Source organism: Natrix helvetica (assembly GCF_964273705.1).
Source record: "Natrix helvetica genome assembly, chromosome: 13".
NCBI lineage: Eukaryota > Metazoa > Chordata > Lepidosauria > Squamata > Natricidae > Natrix > Natrix helvetica.
This window is the reverse complement of record NC_138557.1, coordinates 8,567,806-8,579,919: the sequence shown is the minus strand read 5'-3', so window position 1 is coordinate 8,579,919 and position 12,114 is coordinate 8,567,806. Positions and strand designations below refer to the sequence as shown.

The 12,114-nt window shown below is 44.9% G+C and overlaps 1 protein-coding gene across 5 annotated transcripts in view; it reads left to right on the top strand.

Moving 5' to 3' along the window:
• The window catches only part of LOC309398729 (ankyrin repeat and fibronectin type-III domain-containing protein 1-like), a 284,451-nt gene that overhangs the window by 249,438 nt on the left and 22,899 nt on the right, over positions 1-12,114 (top strand). For all 5 annotated transcript variants that reach the window (XM_081965883.1, XM_081965880.1, XM_081965881.1 and 2 more), the window contains 6 exons: positions 3,264-3,465; positions 4,370-4,577; positions 7,015-7,209; positions 7,768-7,881; positions 8,689-8,786; positions 9,840-9,930. In XM_081965883.1, the coding sequence (XP_081822009.1) occupies positions 3,264-3,465; positions 4,370-4,577; positions 7,015-7,209; positions 7,768-7,881; positions 8,689-8,786; positions 9,840-9,930 (908 nt within the window). The remainder of the gene's footprint in view (positions 1-3,263; positions 3,466-4,369; positions 4,578-7,014; positions 7,210-7,767; positions 7,882-8,688; positions 8,787-9,839; positions 9,931-12,114) is intronic.

Sequence of the window (12,114 nt, the reverse complement as noted above, 5' to 3'; positions counted from 1 at the left end):
ACCGCTGGTAGTGAGTGAACAATCACCCGTTCTTTTTTCCCATCCTTCGTTCCTGAACTGGTTCTCAAGCGGTAAACTCCACCAACCTCTTATCTGATGTCTGCAAATGTTCCCCTTGCAGCTCTTCCTTTAGGACGTTGTCAAACCCACACCGAGGAGTTCTTTTCATCCATTTCCACTGGATACGTACCTAGATAACCTCGCCGCTAATTACCTCTATTGTCTGCCTTGGCTGCGTTCGCACAGCCAAAGGACCAGAGACCACACCAAGACGCATCGCTCTCCGATTAACTTTGGTGCCAGATCAAATCATTCCTAGCCTCCCAGATGATGGTTAAGTCTGGAGCCATCCGGTTTTCGTAATCCTAAGCTACTCCGCGGCTGAAAACCCAGGTTTTGCCCCAGTCCCACCCCTTGGCACGGGTACAAAAATAATTAATTCCTTCCTGAAACACAGGTACATTTTACTTTTAAGGGAGACAGGTTAATCTTCCGCCATCCATTCCCATCTAGAAAAAAATGCCTAGAAGGAGACTAAAGAGACGGCTGTGTTTCAAAGCTCATTTAAAAAACAAAAAAACCCCAAGCAAAATAATGTAATTCATTGCACGTTGCCTCAGATAAAATCGCTGCAATCATGAACAATTGCGGTCGTGGTTCCCTTAATACCGTCTCCAGGGCTTGCCTCTAAACATCAGGACTGTGGGTTTTTGTTTTTTTTTTGCCAAAAATAAGATGCTCCTTTACCATGATGCAAAAGGGAGGGGCGTTTAAATTCGCTGTCATTTTGCAGGCCTTCCCAGAAAAAAAAATAAGGCAGGAGCACATTTTATTTTTATTTTTTACATAATTTTTAATTAAAAATAAGTAATATTATTTATATTCATGTTACAAACCCTGCTGCAGTGTTCAGGTTATAAATCTTGTCTTGTTTCCATAGTGTTTGGGTGTCTGTTTGGTTTGATTACCTTTGATCCAATTGGGGTTTGTGTGTGTGTGTGTGTGTGTGTGTGTGTGTGTATCAGTGGTGGGTTTCAAAATTTTTTTGAACCTCTTCTGTAGGTATAGCCTGCTTTGTGGGAGTGGCTTGCCAGCCATGTGACTGAGTGGGAGTGGCTTGGAAGTCATGTGACTGGATGGGCGTGGCCAACTTGCAAAATGTGGTGAAACTCACTTAACAACGCTCTTGCTTAGCAACCAAAATGTTGGCTCAGGAACACTGGCATTTGAAGCACGCAAGTCTTAAAGCTGTCATGTTATAAGACCCTTGCACCCCTAAACCTTTAGAAAAAAAAAACCCAGGGGTGTTCAAACTTGACAGCATTAAGACTTGTGGACTTCAACTCCCAGAATTCCTCCTCCAGTCATGTTGGCTCAGGAACTGGCATTTGAAGCACGCAAGTCTTAAAGCTGTCATGTTATAAGACCCTTGCACCCCTAACCCTTTAGAAAAAAAAACCCCAGGGGTGTTCAAACTTGACAGCTTTAAGACTTGTGGACTTCAACTCCCAGAATTCCTCCTCTCGCTCTTCATCTTGATGATGTGCGGACGGGTGGGGGGAGGGAGCTGGAACCAGTTCTAAACGGCACTGTAGATTTGTGGAACCTCTTCTATAGGAGAGGTTAGAATTGGCAGGAACCCATCCCTGGTATGTATGTATCTGTGTGTATATATATGTGTGTGTGTGTGTTTGTGTATACACACACACACAAACACATGTGCATATACACCAGTCTAATGGCAGAAAGTGAAGAGAAATTAAAGAGCCTCTTGGTGTGGGTGAAGGAGGGGAGTGCAAAAGTTGGCTTGAAACCCAGTATTTAAAAAACTTAAGATCACGGCATCCAGCCCTCTCAATTCCTGGCAAACAGATGGGGAAGAAATGGAGTTAGTGACAGATTTTATTTTCCTGGGCTCCAAGATCACCGCAGATGGGGACTGCAGCCAAGCAATTAAAAGATGCTTGCTCCTGGGGAGGAAAGCTATGGCAAATCCAGACAGCATACTAAAAAGCAGAGACATCACACTGCCAACAAAAGTGCATATAGTCAAGGCTATGGTTTTTCCAGTTGCAATGGATGGCTGTGAAAGTTGGACCAGAAGGAAGGCTGAGCGCCAAAGAATGGAGGCCTTTGGACTCTGGTGCTGGAGAAGACTCCCGTGGGGATATATAGGAGGATATAAATACATCCTTCAATTCCATCTTGACTCTGCCTAGATAGGTTGCTGTAGTTTTCTGGACAAGATTTATTCAATTATTTCTTTATGAAACAAATTTATGTGTTGTGACTATGTGGTGCTTGCAACATTAACGTTGGGCAGGGTAGGAATTCAAGCAAAGCGTTGAAACAAAGACTTAGTAGTTTGTCCTTGTCTTCTTTCTAGGGCTAGCAGAGAGTGACTGGCTCAGGGTCATCCAGTTGTCTGTATGCTTAAGGCAAGATAAGAACACCCGGGGTCTGGTGCCATTAACTGGTACACCAAACTGGGGTACATACAGTATGCTTGAAGAAGGAAGGAAGGAAGGGGGAGAAAGAGAAAGAGAGAAAGAAAAAGGGAGGGAGGGAGGAAGGAAGGAAGAAAGGGCATTAGCACTTAGACTTATATACTGGTATATAATATGTACACCAAACTGGTGTGCATACAGTATGCTTGAGGAAGAAGAAAGAAAAAGAAAGAAAGAAAGAAAGAAAGAAAGAAAGAAAGAAAGAAAGAAAGAAAGAAGAAAGAGGAAGGAAGGAAAGAAAAAAGAAAGAAAGAAAGAAGAAAGAAAGAAAGAAAGAAAGAAAGAAAGAAAGAAAGAGGGAGGGAGGAAGAGAAAGAGCAAAAGAAAGAGGAAGGAAGGAAGGAAGGAAGGAAGGAAGGAAGGAAGGAAGGAAGGAAGGAAGGAAGGAAGGAAGGAAGGAAAATTTAGCAAAGGCAATAGCTTTAAGACCTCCTTCTGATATGAAGTTCTATGTTAACCTTATTACCAAATTTGTCTTTTTGTCTATTCTAATTTCTTATTTTTATGGTTTACATGCAATCCTGAATTTTCATTTAGAAGCTATTTTAAGTACATGTTTTAACTAGTTAAGGGACTTACGGAGTACAATCTTGACTGTAAGTATGGAGGATAAGTTTTACCCTTGTAAAAAGGCATTAAAAATAAAATAAAAATCAGAGACATTTCACGAGATACATGTGTTTTAAAATGCTGTCATTTTTTTTTAGATATTTAATTTAGCATTCTCCCTTTGTTGTTGTTGTTGATGATCTTTAGGTCTTCCTCACCAAAAATGACCCAGCAACTAAGAGACCTACAGTTGGCCCACGCTCGAAAGCAGCCGGGACCATCGTCCCCAAATGCCGCTAAGAGGCTTTATCGCAATCTCTCTGGAAAATTCAGAGTTAACTACATGTCATTTGATGAAGGAAACCTAGCCGGAAAAGCTGAAAAGGAGAAACAGCGAAAATCCTACCTGGTAAATAGATTTTCCTATCTGGTCTGAGTGAGTAGCTAAGTGGATTTTTAGAAGAGCTGCTTCTTCCTCTTCCTCCTCCTCCTCCTCCTCCTCCTCCTCCTCCTCCTCCTCCTCCTCCTCCTCCTCCTCCTCCTCCTCCTCCTTCTCCTCCTCCTCTTCCTTCTCCTCCTCCTCCATAAAAGTTATTGCATTACATTCTTGATTAAATTATCTTTCCATTGATATTTAATTTTATGGTACTACTTTAAAAAAGTGATTTTATTACCGTATTTTTCAGAGTATAAGACGCACCTTTTCACCTCAAAAAAGAGACTGAAAATCTGGGTGCGTCTTATACACTGAAAACAGCATTTTTGGCCTCCTAAAACCCTGCCCCCTTCACCAAAATGGCTGTGCATAGCCTTTAAGAGGCTTTCAGAGTGCTCCTGGGGGCTAGGGAGGGCAGAAATGAGCAAAGAAACTGGCAATTTTTGCTCATTCCCCCCCCAGCCCCCAGGAGCACTCTATAAGCCTCCTAAAGGCTATACATGCCCATTTTTTGATGAAAAATGGGCCCGTTTTCACAAAAAGCGGTCCATTGTTGGGAGGTCTGCAGAGTGCAAAAACTTTTTTTTATTTGCCTCTTCAAAATCTTGCCGCGTTTTATACTCCAGTGCATCTTATACTCCAAAAGATACGGTACACTTTTCCCAAAAGGTTTCCACAATTTTGGCCACTACTGCAGGGTGAATTGCAAGTGAGGAAGTGACTCCGGAAGAGCTGGCTTTGGAAGGGATTGATGCCGTCTCCCTTCTCCCCATCCCTGGGAATGTAGATGTGTATGCTTAAAAGGAAGGTAAGGTTTGTCGAATGCCAGACGATGCTCAGATCTAACAGGATGGTGTGACTTTGTTCCACTCTACAGTTTCAAGGCAATGCTGCTCTGTTTGAGGCTGTTGAGTTGCAAGATCTCGATAAGGTGCAAGAGCTGCTGAAGCAATACAGTCTGGAGGAGCTGGATCTTAATACTCCTAACAGTGAAGGTCTCCTGCCACTAGATATCGCCATCATGACCAACAACTCGCCCATTGCCAAGACCCTCTTGTTGGCTGGAGGCAAAGAAAGTCCTCACTGTAAGTCAGAAACACTTATGATCCTTGCCCTCTTCCGCGCTCTTTCTCATAGCAATGGAGAATATCTGAAGCTCAGGGTGGAAATGAGGAGTCCTTGGTACTCCTTGAGCTTGGCTGTTTTCCTGTAGATGTTTCATTACCCAAACATCATCTAGTACATCATCAACACTAGAAGGGAGGGGGTTATTGGACAAAAACCTGCCAGAGTTTGTTGCACAAATTCAAATCCGGAAATCACACACAGATAACCGATTCAGCTGGATTGATTAACTACTTTATACACATAAGTATAGATGAATAAATGTACAATACCAACAGGTGGTTGTTCCAAGTAAACACAAGGCAAGAGAGTTACAGGCAAACACAAGCAGTTAGTTTCATTTCAGCAGACAACACTGCTAGTTTACTTCTCAGAGCAGCAGACTGCTTAAGTTTCTGTTTCAATTCTTTGCACAGACTCAGGTCTGTTTAAGCTCCCATTGGCTGACTTAGTTGCTGTGCCTCTTCATCGGCTGACCTCTTCCAGTCATGGATATTTTAACAAAATCCGTATGTCGTTGGAGAAGATGACACAACAACATATTGAGTTTAAATTCTTGTTCTTGTTGGGGATTCTAGCAGAAACGTATAGTAAAGAAAATGTATATTTCATTATCCATGTAATAACTGCAGCTAGAATTGCATTTGCACAACATTGGAAAAGCGAAAAGATCCCTACGGGAGGAGAACGTGATCAAGAAAAATATTAGAATGTGCAGAAATGAACAGATTCACCCTTGCAATTAAAGAAAAGGAAGAATGTGACTATTACTTGAGAGTTGACTCGAAGACTTCTAACGTTCCTCCCAACTCTGTGACTGTCTCATTCTGCATTCTGGCTGTTTGTCTTCCTTCAGATTTCTGCCTTAGAGCGGGCAGGGAAATTTTCAGCTGGTTATTTGTGAGTGAGGAAACTAGGGTCTCACAATGAGGGTCAGGGGTAGATTGCCTTTTTTTCTCTTAAAGCCTTCCTCTGAATGGGGACAGAAGGAGGCGTGACTTTGAGTAAGCGCTTCGTAGCCTTCCTGTCCTGGCAGTGTGACATTGTGCCTCAAGTTCTTGTACACACACACACACACACACACACACACTCTAAAAGAGGTTGTGTGGGATGCAACCCTTGACACGTCTTCTTGCTGGGTGGCCCAGGGAGAGAGTACGCAGAGGCCTAGCTGTCAAGCGTAGGTAATAATGGGAGATGAGCAAAAGAACCTAGAGGTGTGACTTTCTTTTCTGTTCTTGCCTGTCAGGCAAACGAAGAGATTCCGCGGAATAAAACATCCGTCTTGAAAAACCTCAATGGGGGTCTTTCTCCTCTTGTTCGTGAAGGTTGAGCAAGGGGGCAGGTACCTCACACAGACTGAATGCAAAGACTTTAGTCGTGGGCCATTTAGCACTTTTCGATACCCGACTGCTAAAAAAAAAGAGGCAATAAAAACCAAGGCTAGCCACCTCTTGTGATGGGACATGTGTTCCTACCTTGATACGCTTCGGCCAATGCCCAATTGAGGTTCCGCATGCTGATGTTGGCAAACCTCAATACACGGAGGCTTACTAAAGGCCCCATCAGCCGGAGCGGGTTGGAATGTGGGCCCTGGATGCAGCTATAGATGTTCTGATCTAGCCTTCCCAAGAGCATGAAGCAAACTTTTTGTCCCGACAAAACCCCCTTTTATGAATTGACTGTGAATTCTGCTCGTTCACATCGAGCAAAGTCTTTTGAGGGAGGATTTACAGTCACAGACCTTCTCTGGCTTGGAGAGCTGCCAGGCTGAGATCTGCAGAACTTGGCAAAGAGTCTCGGAGAGTCATGAACCAATGAAGCGAACTAATTGTCTCCTGCAAACTCCACTCCCCTTTCGTTCCTCTTTTATTCCCTATGGGAGAGACCATTCATCGTCCTTACTCCCAAGTCGACCCCTGTTCTTTAGCTGTTCCCTTCATCTGGCAGCTCTGCTCATGCGCACACTGGGAACAGGCTCCAGCTGTTCCTCTGCCTCACTGATGTCTGACTCTGAAGGCAGCTGATAACTGGCATACGGCTCTGGCCCCCTCTCTGCCTCTGACACGGATCCTCATCAGAACCTTCCCCAGACTCCAGGACTGGCCCAGGTTCCTCCCCAACCTCCTCACTGCCCGAATCTGCTACAACAGTAGAAAGGAATTTTGTACAACCAACTCTGGGAGTAGAATTGGAAGTGAATGTGATGACACGGAAGCCAAACATGTGTGGGCTTCAGTTTTCAGAATTCCCCAGCCAGCTGTGTTGGCCAAAGTTGGGAAACCCTGGTCTAAAGCCATAGAGAATCCTTTCCGATATGTAGAGAGGATCCTTCTTTCTTCTTTCCCCCCCTTTAATATTTTCGTCCTCTTCTTTTTTTTCTCTCTTTCTCCCAAGTTGTAAGCCTGGAGAGTCGGTCTTTGCACCTGGCAACCCTGGTTCAGGAAGCCGAACAGCGGGTGAACGAACTCAGCGCGCAGGTGGTGAATGAGGTGCCCAATGCAGAAAGTTCCGAGAAAGAGAAACAGCTGAAGGCCTGGGAATGGCGATACCGGCTGTACAAGCGCATGAACGCCGGGTTTGAGCACGCACGTGAGTCTCTGGGGAAAACAGGGCCCTCTACGCTGCCATGCTGAAAGATGGGGAATTTTGATCTATTGGAATACTGGAAGAAGTATGCAATCCCTGTATAAGAGAGGTGGGAGGTTAAGATGGGAGGTGTATCCTTGATAAGCAAACAAATAAACTTACCTATCTACAAGGAGCCATGGTGACCCGAAGGATCCCTGGTGGTGCAATAGTTAGAAAGCAGTACTCCAGGCTACTTCTGCACACAGTATTGTATTTTTTTTCTTTTGCTATTGGGTTAAAATCAGGGGTGGGTTCCTGCCAGTTCTAATCTACATCCACAAATCTATAGTGCTGTTTAGAACCGGTTCCAGCTCCCTCTCCCTGCCCGTCCGGACATCATCAAGGACCAATTGAATCTCTATCAAGCTTATCTTTCTCTTCACAGTTTCCTTTACAAAATTTTTGTTTCATTTTGACAACCAGACTCTTAAATTTGCCTTTGATTAAAGCAATGTTCCTTGGGTACATCTGGGGCCGTTTTCCTGATGTCTGTGCTTTTATTCTTCCTCCCCACTGCAGGAGTCCCAGATCCACCTACAAATGTCCACCTTTCCGTGGCCAGCAGCACCTCTGTCGAAGTGTCATTTCAGGAGCCTTTAAGCGTCAATTCAGCGATTGTCACCAAATACAAAAGTAAGCTTCCGGGTGTTTCATCGATAGCAGTGAACAAAATGTTCCAAGCAGGAAACTTGAAATCTCCTGGCGATGCGTCATGTTTAATGCAGCACTAGAACTCGCCGTCTCCTAGTGATTAGCCCAAAGTCACCCAGCCTGCTTTTCATGCCTTGGGCGGGACTAGAATTCACCGTCTCCTAGTGATTGGCTCAAAATTACCCAGTAGGCTTTTATGCCTAAAGTGGGACTAGAGCTCACCGTCTCCTAGTGATTGGCCCAAAGTCACCCAACCTGCTTTTCATGCTTTAGGCAGCACTAGAACTCGCCGTCTCCTAGTGATTGGCCCAAAGTCACCCAACCTGCTTTTCATGCTTTAGGCAGGACTAGAACTCACCGTCTCCTAGTGATTGGCCCAAAGTCACCCAGTTGGCTTTTATGCTAGGGCAGAACTAGAATTTATCATCTCCTAGTGATTGGCCCAAAGTCATCCAATTGGCTTTCATGCCTAAGGCAGGACTAGAACTCACCGTCTCCTAGTGATCGGCCCAAAGTCACCCAGCTGGCGTTTATGCCTAATGCAGCACTAGAACTCACCAACTCCTAGTGATTGGCTCAAAGTCACCCATCTGGCTTTCCTGCTTAGGGCGGGACTAGAAGTCACAGTCTCTTGGTGATCAGCGTAAGGTCGCCTAGCCAGCTTTCATGTCTAAGATAGGACTAGAACTCCCCGTCTCCCGGTTTCTAGCCCAGTGCTATAACCCCTCGATCAAACCGGCTTTCTTAATTACTGACCAAGTAAGGGTTGGTTTCTTCTTGTCATTGCAGTTGAGTGGAGCTGCTCACACACTTTTTCCCCACCGCTGGGCGAAATGGTGATTGACAAGCTGAAAAAACTCCAGATCACCATCCACGGCCTTGTCCCGGTGAGTGTGTGTCCCTTTGCGGGTGTGTGGAACCTTCCTGCTACTTCAGGGCATGACCTCAACCGACCCCAACCTTTTCTCACTCCAAAGGCGCTAAGACCTTTCCACCCTGACCTTCTGCCCACCCCTCAGCAGGCAGGCCAAAGATTTCCCAAATGTTTTCAGTCGGTTTTGGGTTAAAAAAAGCAACAACACACCCATTTGAAGGACAGGTATATTTTCATACATACCTCTTGCAATAGGAGTTGTAGTTACTGGCACCAAAGGTGCCCATTTTCAGATCTGCGACAAAATTGCAGTGGCTTCAGAACCCGATATATGTAATTTGCAAGGCTGCAAGGAGATGAATTATGCTCTTTGTTGCATTCTGTACTTAATTTGAGACTTGAAATACCAGGTAGCGTTATCTTGCCATGTCAGGTAAGTGCTTGATTACAATAGCAGAGTTGGAAGGGGCCTTGGAGGTCTTCTAGTCCAACCCCCTGCTTAGGCAGGAAACCCTACACCACTTCAGACAAATGGCTATCCAACATCTTCTTAAAGACTTCCAGTGTTGGGGCATTCAAAACTTCTAAAGGCAAGCTGTTCCACTGATTGATTGTTCTCACTGTCAGGAAGTTTCTCCTTCATTCTAAGTTGCTTCTCTCCTTGGTTAGTTTCCACCCATTGCTTCTTGTCCTGCCCTACTTATACTGCTTGTTAAAGTGAATCACTGCAGTTGATTTAGTAAAGTTAGTAACCCAGTTGTTACGTGAATCGGGCTTCCTCGTTGAGTTTGCTCCTCAGAAGGTCGCAAAAGGCGATTGGGTGACCTTGGGATCCTGCCAGGGTCATAAATATGAACGGCTGAATTTTGAACACATGTTTCTGGGGATGCTGCGAAAGGCGTAAGTGTGAAAAGCGGTCATAAGTCCCTTTTTTCAGTGCCGTGGTCACTTTGAATAGTCACTAAATGAACTCTTGTAAGTCAAGGACTACCTTTACTATATATTGTGTAGTTGTTGAGCTTTAAGCTAGCCTCTGGGTTCAGGTGTCTTTTTTTTTTCTTCACAGGGTACAGCTTACTATGTCCAGGTATCTGCCTACAACATGAAGGGCTGGGGCCCCCCGCAGACATCCATCCCACCCTATGCCATCCCCTCGAGTAAGTATGAAGAATCAAAGCATTGTCCCAAAAGTACTTTTTTCAGGAGGCAAGTGGACTTCCTTGTTTTTATCTTTTGAAGACGTTTCGCTTCTCCTCCAAGAAGCTTCTTCAGCTCTGGCTGGATGGTGGGGAATGGAAGGATTTATGCTCCTTGCAGGCAGCTGGTCCTTTGCATCCTTTTAGACCAGTGTTTCTCAAACTTGGTGACTTTAAGTCCTGTGGACTTAAAGTCACCAAGTTTGAGAAACACTGTTTTAGACAGTCATTGAGGCCACTTGGAGGCTTATCTGTGTCCTCAAGAAAAACATCTTCAAAGAAAAAATCAGAAAGTCCAGTTGCCTCTTGAAAAAGCACGTTTGGGAGAACCATGAGCTGGAGGACGGAGAATCTCTACAGATTTTCATCAAGGGCTGTTTAGGATCAAAAACCATGGAATAATAATTCGGAATAAAATTTGAATGCTTAATTAACCAGATTTTTAAATACAAGTAGTCCTTGAGTTATGACCACAAATGAACCCAACATTTATGTTGCTAAGTGAAACATTTGTACGTGAATTTGCCCCATTTTATGACCTTTCTTACCAAAGTGGGAATCCTTGCCTTTGTTAAGTGAATAACACGGTGGCTAAGTGAATCTGGACTTCCTCATCAGAAGGTTGCAAAATCTGATCACATGTCCCCTAGACACTGCTATCCTCGTAAATATGAACCAGTTGCCATGCATCTGAATTTTGAACATGCAACCTGGGGATGCTGCACTGGTTATGAGTGCGAAAAACGGTCCAAAGTCATTTTTTTCCGTGCCGTGAACGGTCACTAAATGAACTCTTGTAAGTCAAGGACTACCTGTACATAATAGCTAATCAGTATCTATGTGTCAGAGGGTCATGGTGGCTGAGTGGCTAAGACGCTGAGCTTGTTGATCAGAAAGGTCGGCAGTTCAACGGTTCGAATCCCTAGCACCGCTTAACGGAGTGAGCTCCCATTACTTGTCCCAGCTTCTGCCAACCTAGCAGTTCGAAAGCATGTAAAATTTCAAGGAGAAAAATAGTGACCACCTTTGGTAGGAAGGGAACATCGCTCCGTGCACCTTTGGCGTTTAGTCATGCTGGCCACATGACCACTGAGATGTCTTCGGACAGCGCTGGATCTTCGGCTTTGAAATGGAGATGAGCACCACCCCCTAGAGTCGGGAACGACTGGCACATATGCGCAAGGGGAACCTTTACCTTTATGTTTGTGTGGTGACACTGAGGTTTAACCCATTTTCCCATCCGTGCTCTTCAAACCTGGGTCTGCTATATATCTCGACTCCTTCCAGGGTGAAAGGGCAATGGCTTTAAGAAAACTCCACCAAAACCAAACCGTCTGATGGATTGGGCCCTCCAGATTCAGCTCCCTTATTGTTGTAAGGAACTGTTGGACACAGCCAAGATTAGCCAATGAATTATTGTTGGCTTTCATATATATATATATATTTTTAAAAACTCCTCTAATTTTTTTTTAAAGCAAAAGAATTCAATGCCTGCTCCATAAAAACTCAGGGCACCTCCTTGGGTGTTTTTAAAATACCTAAAAATAGCACTTGGCTTCAGCCAAACTTAATGGGGCTGAACTTTCTGTGGAAAACTATGGCACGGGGAGGGGGGGAATGTGTAAACCAAAGAATGTAAAGCTAGTGTAACTCACACATTTGCCCATGCTGTTCAGTAGCTGGGCCACCTCATCACTAAGAAGTGCAAGGAAGGGGTGATTTGTCTAGGTCGGGGTGTCAAACTCAAGGCCCAGGGGCCACATCCAGCCCGTGCGGTGCTTAGACTTGGCCCGCGGGACTGTTTTGGAAACAGTGAAGGACTAGCCCGCGATATCTCTGCCAGGGAAAACGGAAAACGGAGCTCTGTTTTTGCTGGCAGAGGGTTGCAGGAGGCTGTAGCATCTGAAAACGGAGCTCGGGAGCCTGTTTTCGCTGGCAAACCGCTCGGGTAATCACAGGTGCCCCCAACATGAGTGACATCGAGCTGGCCACACCCACCAGGGATGAGTTCCAGCTTCTGCTACCGCCGGTTCTCTCAGGGATGCATTTTGGGCGTGTGCATGCTTAATGCGCGCTATTCACAGTAGTAAAAAAATGCTTCCGCGCATGCGCAGAAGCCAAAAACAAGATGGCGGGGCCTACGGC